The 24217-nt window shown below is 47.2% G+C and overlaps 1 protein-coding gene across 2 annotated transcripts in view; it reads right to left on the reverse strand.

Annotated features, from left to right (window-relative positions):
* STK24 (serine/threonine kinase 24) overlaps nucleotides 1-24217 on the reverse strand; it is a 122512-nt gene that overhangs the window by 22049 nt on the left and 76246 nt on the right. For both annotated transcript variants that reach the window (XM_047851408.1, XM_047851399.1), the window contains exons 3-5: nucleotides 14146-14202; nucleotides 4026-4134; nucleotides 3573-3730 (exon numbers count right to left, since the gene is read on the reverse strand). In XM_047851408.1, the coding sequence (XP_047707364.1) occupies nucleotides 3573-3730; nucleotides 4026-4134; nucleotides 14146-14202 (324 nt within the window). The remainder of the gene's footprint in view (nucleotides 1-3572; nucleotides 3731-4025; nucleotides 4135-14145; nucleotides 14203-24217) is intronic.

Genomic DNA, 24217 nt, shown 5'->3' on the forward strand with positions numbered 1-24217 from the left:
GAAAAGTCATTTACAAGAGAATACAGACACCAGCCTCTCAGGGTCTACAGGATATTTCAGTTAACAGGCAAGTCAATTTCTCCATTCTCATTTACATTCTTCACCACAATCTACAATCCAGATACATAGGTCTCTCCGTTCCCACACTGGACTTGGATCGAACATCCCTCCCTCATCTCTAAGGGGTCTGTGAAGCCTTCCCCAGCTCGCTCTGACATTCCTCACTCAGCTCCCTGCGCCCCCGCTCCCTGTTAGAGCTACCTGCCCAGTACTGCAATTACTCATGGGAGATACCAATTATTTAGCACTGGGCACAACTACAGCAATAACCAAATGAATGAATACACAAAAGGGACATGGAACACGGACTATGTCTTTACACAAGTCCAATCCATTTGCTAACATGCCATCACCATAACCTTATACACAAAGGGGGGGGGGGGGGGGGCGAGGGAGAAAGATTAATGTTCTCCAGCCCAAGCCCCTGCTCAGTGTCGAAAGCAAAGGCTTCCTTATGGGAGAGCAGAGTTATCTCCCTTGGCACATCTTCTAGGTCTCAAGTCTTTTTTTTTTTTTTTTTAAATTTTTTTTTTCAACGTTTATTTATTTTTTGGGGGACAGAGAGAGACAGAGCATGAACGGGGGAGGGTCAGAGAGAGAGGGAGACACAGAATCGGAAACAGGCTCCAGGCTCTGAGCCATCAGCCCAGGGCCTGACGCAGGGCTCGAACTTACGGACCGCGAGATCGTGACCTGGCTGAAGTCGGACGCTCAACCGACTGCGCCACCCAGGTGCCCCATCTCTCAAGTCTTGTTAAATAAACCAAGCTACCCTACTTCACCTTAAAAATAACAGGAATAAGGCTCTTAAGACACATGGGTAATCATGACCTAATAATGTCGTACTTAGATTATGAACTAAGATCAACATAAGACGTCCTACATGTACGTCCTCTGTGTACAAACACATTCAGGACACCTAAGGAGTCTGGACAAATGACAAGCAGTCAAAGATACGGGTTCAAGAGGTCATTACGTTAAACAAGGTTCTAGACATATACATACAACGAATAAAAATTTTAATTAGTTAATTAACTAATAAAACTTTGGTCCAGTAAGATGAAGATCCCAGGAAGGCAGGTGCATGCTATCCTTGGCCCAACCAGACCATTCTTTGAACAACAGGGAGTGTACCAAAAATGAAAGTGATGGGAACAGAACCACCCACCGGGGCTGTGCGCTCCTTTCTGGAATGCAAAGGCTGATGGAGAAAATGCCTGGATGGACACCTGAGGAAGACTGGAAGGGGCCCATGGAAAAAAAAACAAATAAGTTTGTGTGTGTATCAGGAGAGCAGAGTAACCACAAAGCCCCTCCAAGAGCACAGAGCACCCGGCCAGGGGGCCAGGCCAGCCTCTGAGAAGGGAGGCAGTCACTGGAAGAGGATCTGTAAATCAGGCATTGTTCCAGACAAAAGCTGCTAGCCCAGAGCCACAACTACTGGGAGGGAACTAATGTCACGTTATCCCCCGAGGCCCCAGACTCAGACATAGAGATTAGCCTTATCTGCACTTTCCACACCTCCTGGGTCAACAAATCTGGGAAGCCAAGTTCACATAAATGTAATTTTCGCACATGATTTCCAGTTGAGAGGTGTTGGCTATGACCCAGGCAAATGAAAGAATTCACTTCTGACAAGCCAGAGTAAGAGGTATAGTGAAAGGTTAAGGAGAAGAGTGGCATCTACATTCTCAAGCTCCCCAGCCAAGCGGGCGTCCCCAGGGCTGGAGACCAGTATCTTCAAATCCACCTAAGAACACTGCCACACCTACTGATCAGATAAGAGCATTTGGATCAGGACAAGAACTCCAGGGGAAAAAAGGTGGCAAAGCTTTATGATGCAGTAAAACCTCTGCTGCCAGAGGCCACATCTTGGCCACAAGTCCAGAGTGGCCCTGCAAGAGGAAGAAAGAGAGGAAGGGGAAGGTCCCGGATAACCAGGCCACTCCCTGAGGAAAAAATGTGAAGTGACCAGTGATGGGTGTCTTAATACTGAAAATACAAGAACTGAATCCAGAGTCACAAGCGCCGTGATTGATCAGCTCATTTACTAGAAAGGAAGAGAAGAAAGCCATCAGTGTGGTGTAATCAGATGAGTTCAGAAACTTGGGTTCTGGTCCCTACCAAAACCTAGACTTACGAACTCCGATAAAAGGGCCTCAGCCTAAAATAAAGAGAGAGGACTGGTCAAGCCCTAAAATGCTATGACGTCATCAGCAAAGGTGGCTGCAGAGAGGACTCTGGATGGAGGGAATCCATCCACAGGGCAAAAAGCACAATGAAGCCCACAGAGCTCTGTTACACTAGGGGTTGAAAACCCACCAGTCACCTACCGGCCAGTGGCTACCAAAGCCATCGGCATGACCATGGCAGTCACAGCCACCACCACAACTTAAAAGTGAGAGAGCCAGGTGGGTCCCTGCCATGCTAGAAGCAGGTACACCTGCCACTCTGATACAACATCTGCTCTTTAAACAGCTGACGGCTCCCACCGATGCCCAAAGGGCCGGAAGGAAGGTTCTGTGCCTAGGAAAAGTCTACTGTCTGCTGACAAGACTCCCATTTTAAAAAGACGAAAACAATGCCTGGCATGTAAATGTATGTGAGTTAAATATTTGTTTTCCTAGAAACTGTTCAGAAGAAACAATTAATTCTCTGTGGACCGTGTGACGATTATTCTGTGTACAACCTGAGAATGAGCAACCTGGGGGAGAGGGGAGTTAAATCAAAGATTCCCGAGGCAAGGTGCCTAGGATTTATAGTCTAAACTAGGAAGTTTAAGAAAGTTGAAGGTACCAGGGAAAACAGAACCCAGGAAAAACTGGGAGAGGACGTTTGACAGGTAAAAAAGGTGGAAAAGAAGAATTATGGTTTGCCTCCTGTTGGGAAGGAGCCTCTGAGAATAAATGATCCTAACTAAGAATTAAAAATAATGAGAGGAAGAATCTGTAGCACTAACTAAAAGCATATTCTTTCCAGACTCTGGTCTTAACATTTTTATGAACTCTCCATTTCTTTCGTGGGAGCCTCCTTCTATGCTTGTCCCTTAACTATGCTTAGGGCTCTGTCCAGGGCCCCCTTCCCTTATCCACTCCCGCTCAGGCTTCGAGCGCCACCTATAGACAGACAATCCCCACCCCTCTCTGTGGACCCATATGCCTCTACCTGGCCGTCTCAGGAGGCCTGAACCCATTCTGGCCACCTTGGTCCTCTGTTCTGCCACACCTACCTTCCAATGGGCTCCTTCTCTGGTCCCCACCACCATCGAGCACACATTGTTTAAGCCAAAATATAAAAAAAAAAAAAACAACTCAGTAACTGTGGGCTGGATAAATAAAGGGTATTAAACGATGTAGGAGACAGAGATGAAATCTGTTTCTAACCAAGGTCGGAGAGAACTACCTTCACGTCCTGCTTCAAGGAACCTGCTTTGGTCCACCTGGAAGAGCTGTGAGGTTGGGTCACAAAAGACAACTCTCTGGACCCAGAAAACAGGAAGAGTCGGCCCTTACCTTGGAGTCGTAAGCTGACTGCTTAATGACTTCAGGCGCCATCCAGAAGGGGGTGCCCACGAAGGTGTTTCTTTTGATCTGGGTATCTGTCAGCTGCCCCGCCACCCCGAAATCGGCCAGCTTCACCTCTCCGTGTTCAGAGAGCAGAACGTTGGCAGCTGCAAAAACAGACCCCAAGACACCTCCTGACGCTCTGTGCTGCTCGGCTTCACCCGTTAGTGCCTCCGGAACACGTACAGTCTCGTCCTCGAGATCTCGTGCTCAACGCGGGCAGGATCAGTGGGATCCCCCTCAAAAGCCGCCCCACCCCACCCCACCCCAGGCAGGTTGAAGGCACTCCTTGAACACGTGCAGGACAACCTCCCTTTGAGAAGAAGTACAAGCTTCCCCTGTACTGGGCCTTCCCACCCGCCTTAGGATTTCAGAGGCATGGAAAGCAACATGTTTTCTTACCTTTAATATCTCTATGAATTTTCTTCTCCGAATGCAAATAATCAAGTCCTTTCAGTATTTCTCTTAATATAGTAGCAATCTGAGTTTCATCTAAAGGGCCAGGTTCTAACTAGTAAAAAAAGAGTTATTAAAGTTACTCAAATGATCATTTTAGGAAAAGTTTGAGATGATCAAACACAGTCAATACCCATGTTAAATGAACAATATTCGGGGCGCCTGGGTGGCTCAGTCGGTTGAGTGTCCGACTTCGCTCAGGTCACGATTTCACGGTCCATGAGTTCGAGCCCCGCATCGGGCTCTGTGCTGACAGCTCAGAGCCTGGAGCCTGCTTCAGATTCTGTGTCTCCCTCTCTCTCTGGCCCTCCCCCCATTCATGCTCTCTGTCTCAAAAATAAATAAATGTTAAAAAAAAAAATTTAAATGAACAATATTCAAATCTAAAAACATCTTCACTCCAGGGGTGCCTAGGTGGCTCAGCCGGTTAAGTGTCCGACTCTTGGTTTTGACTCAGGTCATGACCTCATGGTTTGTGGGTTCGAGTCCCGCATCGGGCTCTGTGCAGGCAACTGGGAACCTACTTGGAATTCTCTGTCTCCCTCTCTCTCTGCCCCTCCCCTGCTCTCTCAAAATAAGTAAATAAACATTTTTTAAGAAATCAAATAAAAACTTCTTCACTCCAAATAGCCATTTTGCCTGAACAATTAAAACCTATTTAAAAGACCCCTCCCCCAAAAAGTAAAGAAAGCAGCAAAGAAAAAAAGAGTTTGCCAATTGAAGCAAATCTGGCTAAGAATCGAAGCAGGGCCAGTGAGAAAGCCTGTGGTCAGCCCAGTCGTGCCAACAAGCTAAGCTTGGGAGGGACTTCAGTCCAGAGACCAAAGCCTGGGAGCTCACAGTTAGGGTACCCCATCCTAACACATAGCATGGTCATCACCACGCCCGTGGTCGTGGGCCTGGGGGCCGACTGCTGTTTGAGGCTACACATGCACCAGAACTTTCCAAATCTGAAGTTTTTTTAAATGTGTATTTATTTTTGAGAGAGAGAGATCAAGCATGAGCGGGGAAGAGGCAGAGAAAGGGAGACACACAGAACCTGAATCAGGCTTCAGGCTCTGGGCTGTCAGCACAGAGGCCAGCGTGGGGCTTGAACTCACAAACCTTGAGATCATGACCTGAGCCGAAGTCAGACACTTAACCAACTGAGCCACAGAGGCGAGGCGCCCCTCCAATCTGAATTTTAAGACCTGGGGGAAGAGAACTGAAAAGGGCTCAATTCCAGTGATGCGGGATATTTTTTTTGGGGGGGGGGGGTCACATAATAAATATATTAGTCTATTATCCCAAATAAGATATAATCGCCTCTGAAAACCTTTACTGTGAGAAACTCAAAAGAATTAATACTGACGCCTTAAAATTATAATTGTATGAAGATGTAAGGAAGAAATGCCAAATTCATATATCCTCTGTTAAAAGGGAAAATTAGGTTCTAGAGTGCAGCTCAGACAAGGCAAATGGTCCACCATTACTTCAGAGCAGGGAATTCAACCACACCTAATAGTTCCACAAATCAGCACAACAATCTAACACTCCCTACAGGACCAATAATGGTGCCATCAGAGAGAGGGACAGAATTCTCATAATTTATGTTAATTTTTTATCCATATGATAATCCTCAGAATCACATTTTAGATCTGACAGGGATGCTATCATTACCCAAATTCTCACACTTCGTGGAAGGAAGCCACCACCCCGTGACCTTCCCTGCGTAAATTTTAAAAAGACAGATGAGCTATACAGGATCAGACCTGTAAATACAGAGAACAAACTAGTGACTGCCGGAGGAGGGAAGTGCTGGGCAAGACGGTGAAGGGGCGAGGGAGGGACAGGATTCCAGGTGTGGAATGAATGTATGCCACAAGGATAAAAGCCACGGCGCAGGGAACGCACTCAGTGGTGTTGCAACAGTGATGTACTTTGCCAGATGATGGCCACACGTGCGGGGAGTACAGCGTATGGAACACGCTGGTCAAATCGCTATGATGTACGCCTGAAACTAACATAACATCGTGTGTCAACTACACTCAAAAAAACAAAACCAAAAACAAAAACAGTGGGGTGCCTGGGTGGTTCAGTCAGTTGAGGGTCTGATTCTTGATTTCGGCTCAGGTCGTGAGCTCAGGGTTCGTGGGATCAAGCCCTGTGTTGGGGTCTGTGCTGACAGCATGGAGCCTGCTTGGGACTGACTCTCTCTCCCTCCCTCCCTCTCTCCCTCAAAATAAATAACCTTAAAAATAACAAAAAACTAAAAAAAGGTGAAGGAATTCTAAAGCTGACAGATTCACTCAAAAAAAAAAAAAAAAAAGACACAGAGAGGAAGAGATGTGCTTTAATCCAAAGGGAAGGGCAGCTAAGACCCTCTAGAGCAGCGTTCCAACAGACACACGTACCCTTTCTCAGACAGGCCTACTTGTGTGTCTCAGGGCCTTTGCCAGATGATGGTGACCGAACAGCTGTTAGATGGCGCCCAAGATGGGGGCAAGTGAGGCTCCCCATTTCCCTTCATGACGGCTGGACTCCCACTGGCGCTGCTTTCCAGCCATCGGGCAAGCTGGGCCGCCCCTGCTGCAGGCCCCGCTGGGGGCTCCGGGAACTCCCCTTGAGTGCACGAAAGAGGGAAGGTGGGGGGCGGCCGGGCTGCCTCTCCTAACCCGCGGGCCTCAGGGGACTCTGGCAGTGGCAGCCGCGTGCCGGGACCGAGCCGTCCCCCTCGGCAGTCCCCCGTGCACAATGCACGAACAGGACGACGCGCCGGTCACTCTGGTCCTACCACGTGTTACACGCTCAGAGGTCACACTCATGGGTCAACTAACCTGCCAAGGAGGATCCCAATCTCCTTTTTTTATTTTATTTTCCTTTATTTAGAGTGAGTGAGAGTGAGGGAGGGGCAGAGAGAGAGAATCCCAAGCCGGCTCTGCACTGTTAAGCACAGAGCCCAATGTGGGGCTCGATCTCAGGATCATGAGAACATGACCTGAGCTTAAATCAAGAGTCGGCCGCTTAAGAGACCGAGCCACCGAGGTGCCCCCCAATTTCTAATTACAATTGCCAAAGATTACCTCAGACGAAGGTAGCATGCTGCATACTTTGTTCCACGGAACCTAATTTTCTCCCACAATTATCTGGCCAAGAGTCTTATTTTCAAGAAATACACATCAGAACTACTGTTCCAAAGAACACAATCTGAAAACCCTGCCTGGTCTGTCTTTTCCACATATATTTTTGAGTCTTCACGGGTCAGAGACATTTTTAAGACTCAAAAAGAGGAAAAGGCACTTTTCTGGTAACCCAGGAGAACAGGGCAGGGAAGGCAGGGCTGCTGGCCCGTAATGCACCGGAATGCACAAGGGTAACCCAGTCCTGCAAAACCCCACCTCAGAGCATGGGTTCCATTCCCTCCTCCCGCAGGTATCTACCCAAGCAGGTAATCAGTAACATTTGGTGCCACTTGGAAGTAACCACCACCTCCCTTCTGTTATCAAGTCTCAGGAAAGAAACAGCAAAGTCGCCTGGTGTCACCACCAAGGGGAGATAAGAAGAACAGAGATTTCTTATTTAATTTCTAATTTAAAAATCTTCCCCTGAATCATTAGGAGCCGGCTCTCTGATTAATGTGTGTCTGGCCATGCCCTTTTAAATCTGACCTAAACACTACCCACCAATGATTTATATGCCATGGGCAGGGGGCAGTGGGGGAAGGGGACAAAGAGAGACAGTCTATTTACAGGGAGAGGATCGATGGATGGTGTCAAAGTTCACTGTAAAAGGTATTCGGCTGTTCTCTGCACCAGAGTTCTTCACTGGTGGGGAAGACCCGGCTAAGTTCTCAGAGTCCTAGATTAGCACCCTCCACCATTAACGTGTCCAAGTAATATAAACAAGGTGCTCTCTCTCATCAGGAGGACTGCGCACTCTTCACATAATCTTTATAAAAAAAAGACTCCCAGGAAAAAACTCTGGGAGTCTCATCTCTGGGTGACTTTGAACTCCCTCTCCCCCAGGTCTGTTCTCCCCTCTCCACTCTAACAGAGACGATTTGCCAGGCACACGGCCACCCAACAAGGCCACACGTGCCAGCTCCTGCAGCAGCTCAGCAGGCTTGGCCGGGTGACTAAGTTCTCACCCGTGGAACATGCACAGAAGCGACTGCCCCTTCCTGGTCTTGGCCCTGAAAACACTGGCAGCCAGAGAAGACAGTGACCGAAGACACAGGAAGCCATGGGTAACAGATGGCAGAGCTACCCTCTAGGGCAGGGCCCCGATGACCAGGTGGACTGGAGCCCAGTGACCCCACACGTGGGACGGAAAGAGAGTTGACCCTTGAACAAAGTAGGGGTTTAGGGGCACCGGCCCCTGTGTAGTTGAAAATCGGCATACAGCTTTGGTCTCCCCAAAATCTTAACTACTGTTGCCTGGAAGCCTTAATAATAACATACAGTCTCTTAACACACATTTTGTATGTTCTGTGTATCATGTACTGTATTCTTACAGTAAAGTAAGCCAGAGAAAATGGTAGTAAGAAAATCGTAAGGAAGAGAAAATACATTTACAGTACTGTCCTGTCTAGGAAGAAAAATCGGCATGTAAGTGGACATGTGCAGTTAAAACGTTGTTAAAAGGTCAACTGTACTTTTCTCTCTTGTGTGAGATGCTGTTTGGGGACCACTACAACAGCAGCTCAGCCTAACACTAATGAATACACCATCTGATCGTTTAAAACCATGTTGCATGGGGTGCCTGGGTGGCTCAGTCAGTCAAGGGTCCGACTTCGGCTCAGGACAGGATCTCACGGTTCATGGGTTCGAGCCCCGCATCAGGCTCTCTGCTGTCTGCACAGAGTCTGCTTAGGATCCTCTGTCCCCACCTCTCCCTGCCCCACCCCCACTCACGCTCGCTCACAAATAAATATTTAAAAAATTAAAGTAAAATAAAATCATGTTGCATATTCATTTTTAAGTTTGTCAAACATGTCTGCCTGATTGAGTGACTACTTTGTGGAGCACAGTTCCTTCTTCATTAGACTCCAAGCGCATCCCTGATGCTTTCCTGCAGCACAGACTGACCTAACCACCTACAGATCTTCTGGGCTCTGGCCGTCCAGACCTAATCCTCACACCAATCCTCCCGATCCACCCCAGCGGGCTTTCTTCCCCTGATGGCACTTTCCCACGTACAATATAACAAGCCGTCTTCTCCCATTAGAACACGGCTCGTGCCAGTGGGACTGCCTTCTGCACGTGTTAGTGGGACTGCACTAACTCCCAGGGGCTAGCACAACGCCTGACACGTGGCAGGCACACAACAAATATTATCTGAATGAAAAATGAATTCACTCGAAACCTATCCCGTTTTAAGTTACAAAGTCTTTAACTGCATGATACCCATTACATTCACAAGTCACGGCACCCCAGAAGAAGATGGAGCTTGAGAAATTATCTACATTTACTGGTTTTCAAACTAGAACCCAGCGTTTTCTCACAGTGGCTTCTAGGGCTTCCATCAGGACATGATCTATCAGGACATGATCTCACGGTTCATGGGTTTGAGCCCCGCATCAGACTCTCTGCTGTCTGCGCAGGGTCTGCTTAGGATCCTACAAACATTTAATTTCAATTCATTATTTAATTATCTTTCAAATTAAAAAAAATTCAACAGGTTGAACACTTTCACACATATGCATTCAAAATAAAACATATGCCTATTTTACTCTAACATTCATGACTCTTAAAAACTAAGCTACATTGGGGACACCTGGCTGGCTCAGTGGGAAGAGCATGCGACTCAATCTCAGGGTCATGAGTTCGAGCCCTACACTGGGTGTAGAGGTTACTAAAAATAATAATAACAATAAACTTAAAAAAAACTAAGCCACATTGTGTCTAATACTATTCTTCATGCCAGATACCATATTTTACTGCTCTAACAGGTTAAAATCAATTGCATTTTTTTTCAAAAGTCAAAAAGGATGCATCCCCAGGAAAGAGGAAGAGAAGTCTCCAAGGGACACACACGCTCCAACAGCATCAGTTTATTTTCCACCAGATACAGAGATGCCCAGGCAAAGACAACAGGACCGGGAGTTCATGCATGGGCCAGCCTCTCAGTAATTCACAAAGAGCAGATCTGTGTTAACAAAAGCTGAAGTAATGAAGTCTTTCAGTTGTGTCCTTTAATTTGTCTCATCCACAAAGCCCAAGATTTACTTACAGGCCGTGCTGCAGACTAGAAATCTCAGCCTGGTCTTGAAGCCACCATCTTTAGCCTGGGGCAAAGTCACTTTCCTCTCTTGGGCCCCCTCTGAATGTACAGAACAGCAAGAGAGGATCAGGTCTGCAGTTCTCTTGGGCTCCGACAGCTGACGCTGCTGGTATGTCAGGGCTCAGTGGCCTGGACCTGAGGAAGCCCTCTCAGCACCCAGACAGCTCCCTACCTACATCCAAAACACCCCACTTCCTGCCAGGGAACATCCAGGCAATTCTTTGTCCCGCATCCTGACCTGGAGCCGGCCTCTACCTGGAACCTCAATTCCAGAATTAAAAGCAAGTCCCACAAAATTAACTATCAGACATGCTAAAAGGCAATCTTAAAGGCAGGTGGCCACCTTCCTGCCCCGGGCTAAAGTGTCATTAAGAGTCAACGCGAGGTGGGGTGCCTGGTGGCTCAGCTGCCTGGGCGTCCAGCTCTTGACTTTGATTAAGGCTCAGTTCATGATCTCGCAGTTTGTGGGTTTGAGTCCCCGAGTCAGGCGTGGAACCTGCTTGGGATTCTCTCTCTCTGTCCCCCTCTGTCCGCCGCCCCCCTCCCAACCCTCCCAACCCTGCTCACCCACACACTCTCTAAATAAATAAACTTAAAAAAAAAAAAATACAATGAGAGAAATTTAACTAATATCTCAGAGCCTAAGTAAAAAGACCTGTTAACCACAATGCAGAGTAAAACAGCAAAAAACAAAATCTGCATACACACTTCAACATGCTCGTGGCCAAGAACAGGGAGGGGTTAACAGAGAGACAGCTGTATACCTGTGACCACACTGAAACCTTAGTTTTCATTAGTGTTAGGGACTTAACTGCGTGTCCACCCCTCTACCCAAAATTCAAATGCTGAAATCTGTCTCATATCATAAGACACCAGATCTGCCTGTGCCTTGACCTTGAACTTCCTAGCCTCCATAACTATGAGAAATCAATGTTTGCTGTTGAAGCCCCCAGCCTGTGTAATTTGTTATGGCAGCCCAAGCGGACTCAGTTACTGAGCGCGTGAAGAGACAAGAGGCATCTGGAGGGCAAAAGGTGAAGAGCGAGCCAGTAAGATCTTCATGCTCTGGGGGTGGTACAGCCCTGTCCTTGCCTGGTCTCCTTTCCCTCCACACACCCCACCTGTGGGGCTCCTCCAAAGTCACACATACATATATTAGCACTATGCCTCTTAACAGAGAGAGACACTTAATAAAAGCTTAATTTTTCAGAGAAATGCCCAAAATCTGTACATTCAGCTATACGGTATCAAACGGTATATGCTACAATATTCTCATTCTTAAAATCTTTCATAAACAAATAATAGACCCTCTCAAAATAATCCCAATGGTTTTCAACATTCAAAAAAATAGTTCTTGTATCCTATTATTAAAGTATCCTCATCTTTGTAGGTTGGGTACATGCCAACAGCAAGGGGATACGAGAAAGGTACAATGAAGTAAGAGGGACAGGAAGGACATGTGGGGTCAGGGAAGGCTACAAGCTTTGCCACTGGACACAACGAGGCCCAAAGTCCAGTTGTATTTGCTAGGTGGACACCAAAGTTCTGAGTGTTTCCGTTTGCCCGTCAATTAAAATGAGATGATTAGGGATGTCCAACAAAGGGTGCCTGGTTCTTGTCACCAGGACCATTAATGTGGAAGGTGGATGGCAGTTTGCTGGGACTGATACTACAGGAGATTTTTAATTTTTTTTTTTATTTTTTTATTTTAGAGAGAGAGCACCCAAGAGAATCTTAAGCAGGCTGCTCGCTGAGCATGACTCAACTCCATGACCCATGAGATCATGACCTGGGCCAAAATCAAGAGTCGGACCCTCAACCAACTGGGCCACCCAGGAGCCCTAATATAGGAGATATTTTTTAAATGGAGAACTCTATACCTCCTTCCAATTGTAATGTCTAAAATTTCACAGACTTCAAATTTCCGAAGACAGTTACCACTAAATAAATTCAATTACCATGGCATTAAAAATGAATAAACCAGAGCACTGAGAGACCAGAACTGCCATCCTGAAGGTGTCCACATTGGAGGGAAGAGTCCTCGCAAACAATTTCATGTATGTCACAAACGAGATGCACTCAAGGTAACAATAAATCTAATTACACAAAATGAGAAAATTTTCTACATTCCTGTAGTAGTTCCCAAAAGAGTCAAAAATGAAAAGCTCTTTGTGTCATGTGTGAATTTATGGAAAAGATGCAAAGCAAGTCAAAACAGTTTATCTGGCTCTTCTATTGCTTTTCTCGTTTTAACAGAATTGTTGATATCACATTAAATTTTCTTCTTGCGGGGCACCTGGGTGGCTCAGGCAGTTAAACATCTGACTCTTGATTTCAGGTCAGGTCACGATCTTGCGGTTTGTGGGTTCGAGCCCCAAGTCGGACTCTGCACCGACAGTGCGAAACCTGCTTGGAATTTTCTCTCCCTCCTCTCTGCCCCTCCCCTGCTCTCTCCCTTCAAAATAAATAAACAAACATTAAAAAAAAATCTTCTGGAAACTTCCTTTTGAACACTACTCTGACCAATTGCTTTTATGGTTTATAACATTATGTGATTTTATAAAATTGGGTACATAATACCTTTGGAGATACATCAAGTTTTAGAGGCTTACCTTCCCCCAAAACTACTAACTCCTACTCCCACTGTAAAAAAGAAATCTTTTAACCACAGGACATCTCTTTCCTTAGTGGATAAAACCTATGTAAGACTGTAACCCCTGACACACAGCTTCTTCCAGCAATCCCTCTGAGGTCAGGGAGAACGGCAGACCCACCATCCTCCAAGCATCCACCAGACAGGACCCACCTACTAACACTAAAATGGTAGATGAGGCCTGTCCCAGAAACTACCACTCACCCAAAAATCAGCCCTTCCAGGACAGGTAAGAAAAGAGTGCCACGGACATAGGTGTCACTGCGTGACCACAGTGGGGACGAGACGTCAAGTGCTAAAACCACTGTGTCCATTTTTTAAAAACTTGTTTTGCATATACTGTGTTTCAAGGACAACCTACGCAATGCTTATGATTCACTAGTTATTTGTAAGCACCTTGTCAGAGGCCAACATGTGACCATGTTCTACCAAGAGAAGCAAGCTGCAGACCACGGCTGGGAAGTCAACCCATCGCTAGATTCCACTATCTTGCACATGGGCTGGCACCCACTACTGGCACGGGAGGTCCGGGCCAGGCCGGGGACAAGACCACGGGTGCGGGGCCGGCTCCAACACCCACGTGCAGTGAGCGCTAGCAAGGGCTCTGAGTGTGCACCCGAGAACAGAAGTGTGCACTCCTGCCTGGTCTGGCCACGGCTCCGACACGTGACACCGTTCTGTGATCATCCTCCTCTGCCTGCCTGTCTTACTCCTGAAATCAATTTTTTTAAGTTTTCAAATTCCTGATTCTAATTAGTTACAAATGAAAATGTGACACACATATTTTGGAAGCTAAACTACCATCTGAAATACGGAACAGCAATGGGGTATCAGCTCCACGGAAGTTAAAACCAGTTCTGGAAGACAAGCTAACAAACTGTTCTTATGTAAGATAATGACAAGCAAAATCCTTCATGACTTCCATGGACGAATGCACTGGCTTCCCAGGAAACAACACAACTGGCTTCAAAAGCAGACCTTAAATCTTCAGTAATGTTATTAGAAGCAGAAGTATATGTTTTAAGGTTATATATTGGTCCCTTTTTCATGCAGCTGAAGGGGGAAACTGAAACGGATAAAAACAATCATCTCTACAGCCCAGATTTAGTGAGAAGAACTCATGCGTGTTTAGGCGTCAGGTGTGATACTTACTAGATCTAGTGCAGAGCCTCCACCAAGATATTCCATTATTATCCACAATTTAGTGTCCTACAGAAAAAAAGAAAACAAAAAAAGGAAATTATTTTTCAAAAGCAAAACTAGAAAGATTTTAAATAACCTCAGGGTATTTTTCACTGTTATCTTGGAACTGAAAAATTTCATAAATGCGTAACAGCAAGAATGCACGTGCACGTGAGTCCCGTGCAGGGAAAAAGCCCTCCCGGTGCAGACGGGGGCGGGGCTGGCCCAGTTCATCCTGGCCTGTGGCAGCCACACAGAAGCAGCAGGTTCAGGGTCTACTGAACCAGAATCTCTCAAGGAGCGGATGGAAGGCACGGTGGTCGGAGTAGGGGGCTCCCCTTCTAAAGAACCTCAGGTGGTGATCCTCAAGAACCGCTGGATGTGGGGATCAGGGACCGCAGCGTCACACGTGGCACACCCCAGTGTCAGCTAGGAGGCGCCCAGAGCATGCAGCCACGGAACAGGTCCCTGCCCTCTCTCTGCTTGAAGCTCTGGGATGTGCAGGGCCCAGGTTCCCTGGGAGCTGAGCAAAGGTGAGGACTCCTGGGGGGAAGGGGAGGACGGACAGCAGTGCAGCCTTTCATCCACCCCCTTGAAAGGCAGCCAATTTCCGACAGCCCAAAGGCTACCGTAATCTTCAGGGAGCTTTCCAGGAAAGCAGGCCCCAGCCTAATGCTTGTGTCTGTGTCCTCACCACTGTCCATTCCGTGACTTTTCCCTTTGTCTCTCCTGAAGCCACTAGGCCCCCATGACTTCTAGAGTTTGTTTGTTGGTTTTTAAGTAGGCTTCACACCCAGCGCGAATCCCAACACAGGACTTGAACTCACAATCCTGAGATCAAGGCCTGGGCTGAGATCGAGAGGCAGACACTTAACCTACTGAGCCACCCAGGTGCCCCCAGAGTTCTTTTTTTAAACACAAATCCTAAAGCGATACTCACTTGAAAACCAACAAGTAAGCCAATTTTCACACCGCACTTGGGATAGGGAGCATCCATGAGGTGGTGAGGAGCCCCCCGGGCTTGGGGACAATCCAGACCAAGGTGTGGGTCCTGAGCCCTCCTACAACCTGAGGGACCCAGGCAGATATTTCCTCTCCAAGCCTCTGCTGTCAACAGTGGCTGACCCACAGCCAGCAGGCAGGCAAGAAGGCCCCCTAGTGATGTGGATACTGGTCACGGCTCTGGTGGCGAGGAACCCGTGAGTGATTCTAGGGATGCGTGACCCAGCACAGCCCTTTCCCACCAGCGACCCCCAGTCCCACCGACGCCATCATTCAGTGGCCACCTTCCCTTGGATGCTCGTTCTCCACAGCTCCCATCCTGTGTTCAATCACTGTCCCTTTCTGTAGGCTGACTCCTCCCCCATGGTCCTGATGAGCCCTAAAAGCTGTGGGTTCTGCCTCGCTCCTCCCCTCCTGGCTAGAATTCCCAAACCAGAACCCCCAGCTGCTGGTTTCTCTTTCCCAGCAGAAGAGAAGGGTGCTAAGAAAAACTGTGCTACCTCCCCACCTGGATCAGGACAGAGATGCTGTGCATAGTATGAAAACCAGGGACGGAGTGAAGGACAGATCTCCGGATACAGAGAAGCCCCTGGTGCAGGTGTAAATTGTGCCGCCTCGGGCAGCACACCCCGCAAGCAGCATCATGCCTCCAATGCACGACGCTTACGCAACCCAAGACAGAAAAGGTCTCTTAACCTGGCCCATCAGTCAGGATTCCCAATAATTTCTACCTCCACCAACCCCAAAAGAAACATTCAAAAGGGAGCAGTAAATGGATGAGCTGGGGGAAGGGTAAGACGGGCTTTGAGGGGTGCCTGGGTGGCTCGGTCAGTTTAGTGCCTGACTTCAGCTCAGGTCATGATCTCACAGCTGGTGAGTTCGAGCCCCGCATCAGGCTCTGTGCTGACAGCTCAGAGCCTGGAGCCCGCTTCGGATTCTGTGTCCCCCTCCCTCTCTGCCTCACCCTGCTCACACTCTGTCTCTCTCTCCTTCAAAAATAAACAAACATTAAAAAAAAGACGGGCTTTGAGAGTGGCGGGCAGGGCATACTCACTGCCTCTGGACTACAGCAGAGCTCTCTCATCCTCAGCATTCGAGGCTGGGTGAGCCGGTGGGGGCACGGTCCTGAGCCCTGGGGGTTGGTCAGCAGCATCCTTGCCCCTCTACCCACTAGAGGCCAACAGCACATCCCCAGTCCTGACAACCTAAAATGTCTCCAGACATCACCAATGTCTTCTGGGGGCCAAAACCACCCCCACTGAAAACCCCTGAACTACACGATCAATGTCAATAAGCCTGAAGTATGACTGGACCACCAACTCTAACCATTAATTCTCTCCTTATTCTTAGCACAGCCAGTTTATAACCCTGAAACCTCCAGCTCGAAGGTTATCACGTACTCACTGCGAGGCATCGAAGCTTTCGAATTCTTCATCCAGAAAAAGATGGTAATAATCTCTCTGTTTCGAAACCTCACAATTCAACTGACAATATAATGAGATAATGAATGTGAAAGCACTTTGCAAAGTTCAAGGTACTAAACACATACAAAGTGCTATTAGCTTTATCAACACCATCGCCCATAAATGCCTTAAAATAACCTGGTAAAACCGAAAGAGCCCAATTAACAAGACTAAATAGTAGTTCTCTGCATGGGAGGATCTGAGCAAAATAAAATCTGCAACAATGATTCATACACATTCTACACCACAATGAAAAAAAAATAATTATTGCCCTACAAGCTCTGAGGCAAGGATGTCTAGGAAAGATGGTCGGCTCAAGGGACACACCTGACCCATTCTCTGTGATCAAGTGATCAAGCACTGTCACTGCCCAGATGTGGAATCACAGCCCTTCCAAACCATGACTTGTGGGGGAAAAAAATAAATCAGCTTCTTAAGACAAGAATGATTTTAATCAGAATAATTTCATTTTTTAAAACTCAACTCAAGGGGTAGACGGGTGGCTCAATTCATTAAGCGTCCGACTCTTAGTTTTGGCTCAGGTCACAACCACACAGTTCATGAGTTCAAGCCCCATGTGGGGCTCTGTGCTGACAGTGCAGACCCTGCCTGGGATTGTCTCTCCCTCTCTCCACCCCTCCCCTGCTCATGTGCCCTTCCTTGCTCTCTCTCAAAATAAATAAATAAACTTTTAAAAACCACCTCAAAAAACGTAAATTATAAACGACCTTGTGATACAATTTTCTCCTAAACAAAAGAAAACGGTTCCTCTAATAAATTCAAGATTCAAAATTTAAAAGGTACCAGAACGTATACATTGCGAAATTTCCCTCTCACCCCTGGCCCCCAGCTGTCCAGCCTGTAACCTCAGAGAAATATTTTACCCAAATACCCATGAATTCTTTCTCCCCTTCTACGCAGATGGCAACATTCTATACACCGCTCTCTACCTTGCTTCTTCTTAGAGCATTCGCTATCTGTCCATCAAGAAATCCCCCTTGGGGCGCCTGGGTAGCTCAGTCGGTTAAGCATCCGACTCTTGGTTTCAACTCAGGACGTGATCTCACAGTGCGTGGGTTCAAGCCCCGCATCGGGCTATGCACTGACAGCACAGAGCCTGCCTGAGATTCTCTCTCTCCCTCTCTCTCCTCTGTCCCTCTTCTGCTCTCTCTGCCTCTCAAAATAAATCAACTTAAAAAAAAAAAAAAGAAATTCCTCTTTTCTTAAACCATAACTAACGCATGCCATAGTGACAACATTGAGTTGTTTCCAGTCTTTTGCTGTCATGAGCCAAGCGTTAAGAAGAACCCTAACATGCTGTCATTTTGAGAAGTTCCTGGAAGGCAAATTTTGAGATCAAAGGAATCCCCCAGAATTTCACCAAATAACGACAAATTACAATTCAAAGAACCTGTCTCAGTTTATAATGCCTCCAACAACAAAGGAGTACTAATTTCTTCCTTCCTTTGCCAATTAGGTGTAATGTTTTTCTGTCATTGTTATAAACTGAATTTTGCTCTCCCCAAATTCATATGCTGAAGCCCTAAGCCCCAGGACCTCAGATCTGTAATGCTGAGCCCTGAACAACACAGGGACTGGGGACACTGCCACCCTCCCACACACCCTCCTGAAGTCATGAATCCACCTCAAAAACCTCACTCCTAACAGCCTGCTGCTAACTAGAAGCCTTACCAGGAACATGAACAGCCAACTAACTGTTGACTATTAATAACAGTCATAACATAACATGTATGTTACATGTAGTACACACTGCAGTCTTACGATAAAGCTAGAGAAAAGGTTGTTTGGGCAATAAATTTACAGAACTGTAAAAACTCTGCCTGTAAGCACACCTCAGCAGTTCAAAGGGTCAACTCTATTTGGAGACTGGGTATTTAGACAGGTAATGAAGTTAAAAATCGAGTCATTAGGGTGGGCCCTAATCCAATGTGACTGGCGCCCTTCTAAGACAGGACACAGGTGCACACGGTGTGAAGAAGGGAGAAGTCAGGTGTCTACAAGGCAGGAGAGAGGCCTCAGAGGGGACCAATCCTGCCAATTGATGCCCTGAGTTCAGACTTGCAGCCTCCAGAACTGCAAGGAAATACATTTTTCTGCTGAAGGCACCGGGGCTGTGCTACTTTGTTAGGGCAGCCCTAGAAAATGAAGACAGAATCCGTAAGTAGGAAAAATAAAAAAGGAGAGTTTCTTTTACTGTGGCTTGAACACATTCATATACTGAAGAGCCACGTATTATTTTCTTTTCTGTGAACCATCTATTCATATCCTTTGTCCATTTTTCTACTGGGTTTCCGACTTTTTTTCAGATGTAGTAACTTTTAACATATTAGGGAAATTAGCCTCTCATAATGAGCCACAAACACAGCACTTTCCTCATTTGGCTTTGAGTCTGCTTTAGGCAGTTTCTGCTTGCAGAAAGTAATTTGGTGTCAACACAACATCAGTCATGATACCACTTACAGGCAAGCTTGCTCGGAACTGTTTGTAACCACTTCCTAAGCATCTGATCAGTGACCTAGCTGGTCCCCACACTGAGGGCTCCCCATGTTAACAACCCTCAGATACCCAGAAAAAAGGTTAAAACAAGGCAGTGAAGGGGTGGACCCCGCTCAGCTAACAGGATTTTTACAGCAGGAATTCTAAAACAAACTTCTGCTCTGCACCTGCACTGCATTCAGAGGCCTCCAGATCCATGAGCCATAATAAAGGCTGAGCCCAAAGACATCAACAACACAGCAGGTTTTATTAAAACAACCTGGGGTCAGGGCGCCTGGGTGGCTCAGTCGGTTAAGCATCCAGCTCTCGGTGTCCGCTCAAGTCATGATCTCACGGTTCATGAGTTTGAGCCCTGAGTCCCACTCTGGGCTGGCAGCTGGGAGCCTGCTTGAGATTCTCTCTCTCTCTCTCTCTCTCTCTCTCTCTCTCTCTCCTGCTCTCTCTGCCCCTCCCTGGCTCACATGCATGTGTTTTCTTTCTCTGGCATCTAATAAATAAACTTTAAAAAAGTGGGAGTCACAGAACACACGGGATTGAGAATATGGTTTTTAAAGCAAAGGCACCCTCCTTGCTAAGATGGTGTGCATGAACACAGAATGGTGAGAAAGGATCTGAATCCTGCCTCTGACCCTTACCAGCACTATGACCCTGAGTCCAGTCCCCCGGCTGCTGTGAGACTCTATTTCCCCATCTGCACATCCGTCTTGGAGGGGTGTGCCTGGTACATAATCTGTGCCCCCACATTTTAGCTATTGTTACCACAGTAACTTCAGAGTGCCCCCACTTCAACCACACCCACTGGGAGGCTGTGAAACTGGCATCTAAGTCCAAGCCCTACCTTGCTTTAGACATTCACGCCACCTTCCAGTGGTACTCAAGGTTCAGAGCACGGCACCTGACCTCAAAGCTCATGTAATTCTGCCTCTGCCTCATAGATGCGAGTATTTCTTAAGTGATGCAGACACCTACCGTGCGCACGGTGTCACTGAGGAGGCACAAACGAGTTAGACCTGAGTTCTGACTTTAAGGAACTTTACGTAACAGACAAGTGGGCAAATAACCATGATCAGACAGCCCGTGGTGTCTACCACAATAGAGACATGAGATGCGGTGGGATTTCGGGAGATGCCACCTGCTCGGAATGAAAAGAAGGTTCTGATGGGATCCAGAAGAGAAGAGGTGCCTGCACTGCTCTGAAGGACTGTGACAGGTGACCCGGGGCAGGGGTGGCAGGGCATGTGTTTCCAGCAGGCACGGATGGGGAGGAGAAGTAGATGGTCAGGAACCAACAAGCGATCCTGTACCACTAAAGCCGCCCAGAATGAGGCCAATGTCCTTGAATGCCAGTTGACGGGAGTTTCGACTCATTTTAATCAATAATGGGAAATCACCAAAACTTCTGGACAGCAGAAAATAACCAGCAACTACCTACACGACAATAAATGGAGAGAGAAGGAAAGAAAGATCAATCAGAGTGGAAGGTCAGGGCCAGACTTAATAGGCATTCTAGAAGTGTCACTGATGACCGTTCACCAAGAGCAAATCAAAGATGCTCCACTATTGAGCCCCGGTGAATGAGGGCTCCAGGAAGACACATGTCGGCAAGAGGACAACTAGGTGGACAGGGGAGGGAAGCAGAGACAGCCCTTTGCACTCCTGCGGCGCTGGCGGGAAACTCTGGGAGACACGGCTGATCAGCAGCTGGCAATGCGGTTTTGAAGTTCAAGATGGAGACTGAGACCAGCAAAGAGGCGAGCATCGGCACAGAGCAAAGCAGTGCGTGGGGACCCACCCGGGCCCTGGAGCTGGTGCCAAGATTATTTGAAGCTGAAGAAGATTGCAGATTCAACACGTACAGAAAGAAGGCTTCCCAGCTTTCCCTTACCTGACTGAGGCAGCAACTTCAGAGAAATGAGGCTGCCCTCAGAGTCCCTCTTTGGGGTGGGTCTGCTCTCAGGAGGGAGGAAGGGCATAAACCTACCACAAATCCCATAAAACCCAACTCTGGTCCTGACAGAGGAGGAAAGACTATTCATGTCTATAGAGAAACCTTATTGCAAACTTTCTTATCTCCTGTTTGCTCTTCTAAACACCCATAGTCTTTCCTAAATAAACCCACTGTCCTCCCCACCCCCACTTTTCCTACAAAGTCAGCTCTATGAGCCGCCGCCTCCAATCACTTAATGTGCACGCACTTATAAACCTCCTTCTCCTGTGAATCTGTCCTTTACCACTTTGATTTGCAGTCTCCCTAGTCAAGAAGAGAGCAGCGGAAAGGGTTTTCTTCCCCACAAGTGAGACACTGCCAAATTTTTACCTGAAGGGCACTCAGAACACGGGCAAGCTACCGCAGTTCATAAAGTTCAGCCCCTACCCCCCCCTATTGCACTTTAGATAGTAAACTGACCCTACCATCATAGGAGAGTCCCTTGGGTCACTCAGGCCTTCAGTTCTCCCAGGTGATCATTATGAAAACCAACCCAACTCCGTGTAGGGCAGTACACCGGGAAGCATGCGGACTCTCCCATGACATCCCCTTCATCCTCTGTGTGTACTCGAACACATCCAACTCAAGTGCAGCATCTCAAATTTGCTTCAAGAGGGAAGAAGGTCTTACATTTCCAAAACAGAAGTTGTGCAGCAAATTGCTTCCATCAATTCTGTCTAGAGGCTGGCCGGATTAAAGGGGAGAGCAGGGACCAGCTGGAGGAAGTCTTCTTGGAGGGAACAAGAAAGACCTGTGAGGCGACACAAGACAGTTGCACAGGAAGCATACTGTAGGACAGAATGCCTGTGATTTGCCTGGCTAGAGCAGGACTGGAACAGCACCACCTGCTATGTATCTTAGGTGCATTAGGCACTGTACTAGATGCGTTACATCATTTCCACCAGTTCTCACCACCTTCCTACAAGGCACTTGCAGCTGGCTCCTGTTCTAGGAAAGGTGCAGGAGAACTTGCCGGATCCTAGCATGCAGCAGGCCCCGGGGCCCTCGCTCAGCCTCTCCACCTCATGCTCCCTTCGTGAGCAGGACTCCCTTCCCTGCTCACCCGACATGATCACTGGCCATCACAGTGCAGTGGGAATCATTCACCACATCCATGGGGAGCACGAAGGGGTCATCTTGACAAGGACAGGGGAAGAGGAAAGAGAATCCAGGCTTCTCTCCTCCAGGCCCTAAAAGGAGGACAAAAGCAAGGAGGGTCCTCTAGTGTTGGAAACAAGAATGAACTGGGAGAAAGACCCCTACACATAAATATTAACTAAAAGGAAAGGTGTGCAATAAAACCCAGAAACAGCACAAACAGAAAAGAAAAAACAACAAATCAACTAAAAATTATTGGATCAAATCCTCAGATCAAAGGAAAAAAAACAAACAAAACCACCACCACCACAAATATGCCAAAATGATGTTGGAAACTACATACAGGCATCCCTCATTTTACGGCACTTCGCAGATACAGCAATCTCACAAACAGAAGGCCCGTGGGACCCTGCGTCCAGCAGGTCCATTGGCGCCATTTCTCCAGCAGCATCTGCTCCCTCCATGTCTCTGTGTCACATTTTGGTAATGCTCGCAATCTTTCAAACTTTCTCATTATTACCGTTATTTCTTATGGGGGTCTGTGATCTGTGATGTTACCACTGTCATTGTTTTGGAGCATCAAACATTCCAACATAGGACAAGGAGCTCAGCAAGTGCATGTGGTGCGTTCTGACTGCTCCACCGACCTGCCATTTCCCGGTCTCCTCTGGCCTCCCCATTCCTTGAGACACGACAATATTGACATTAGGGCAATCCATAACCCTGCAACGGCCTCTAAGTGTTCAAATGAATGAGAGAGCCATGCATCTCTCACTTTTAATCAAAAGCTAGAAATGATTAAGCTTAGTGAAGAAGGCATGTGAAAAGCCAAGACAGACTTAAAGTTAGGTCTCTTGTCCCAGTGAGCCAACTCGTGAATGCAACAGAACCCTCTCAAAGGAAATTCAACGTGTTGCTCCAGTGAATACACAAATGATAAGAGGGCAAAACAGCCTTACTGCTGATTAGCAGTCTGGAGAAGGTCTGAGTGGTCCGGATAGAAGATCCAACCACAAACAACATTCCCATATTAAGCCAAAACCTCATCCGGAGCAAGGCCCTAACTCTCTTCAATTTGACAAGAACTGAAGAGGTAAGGCGGCTGCAGAAGCAAAGTCCGAGGCTAGCAGGGGGAAGTTCATGGGGTTTAAGGAAAGAGGCCGCCTCCATAAATGAAAGTACCGGGTGAAGCAGCAAGTGCGGACGTTGAAGCTGCACGTTATCCCGAACCCAGGCTAAGATCTCTACAGAAGGTGCTGCACCAAACAACAGGTTTTCCATGTGGATGAAACAGCCTTCTATTGGAAGAAGATGCCACAATGGACCTTCATAGATAGAGAGGAGAAGTCGCTGCTGGCTTCAAAGGGCAAGGTGACTCTCGTGTTAGGGGCTAATGTAGCTGATGACTTTAGAGTGAAGCCAGTGCTCACTGACTATTCCAAAAACAGGATTCTGAAAATCCTAGCGCCCTTAAGAATTTGCTATCTACTCTGGCTGTCCTCTGTACATGGATCAACCAGGCATGAGTGATAACACATCTGTTTAGAACGTGGTTCACTTTTGCCCACTGTTGAGACCTACCTACCTACACACACACACACACACACACACACACACACGATTCCTTTTAAAATATTACTGCTCACTGATGATGCACCTGGTCACCCAAGAGCTCTGATAGAGATGGACAGTGAGATTCATAGTGTTTTCATGTTATGTTAACAACATTCATTCTGGAAGCCATGGAATGGATCAAAGAGTCATTCTGATTTTCAAGTCTTAATAATCAAATACAGTTTGTAAGGTTGTAGATACCAGAGGTAGTAACTCCTCTCATGGATCTAGGCAAAGTAAACTGAAAACCTGGAAAGGATTCACCATTCTAGATGCCACTAAGAACATTCATGATTCATGGGAAGAAGTCAAAATTACCAACACAAACTGGAGTTTGGAAGAAGTGAATTCCAACCCTCAT

Source organism: Prionailurus viverrinus, chromosome A1 (assembly GCF_022837055.1).
Source record: "Prionailurus viverrinus isolate Anna chromosome A1, UM_Priviv_1.0, whole genome shotgun sequence".
Lineage (NCBI taxonomy): Eukaryota > Metazoa > Chordata > Mammalia > Carnivora > Felidae > Prionailurus > Prionailurus viverrinus.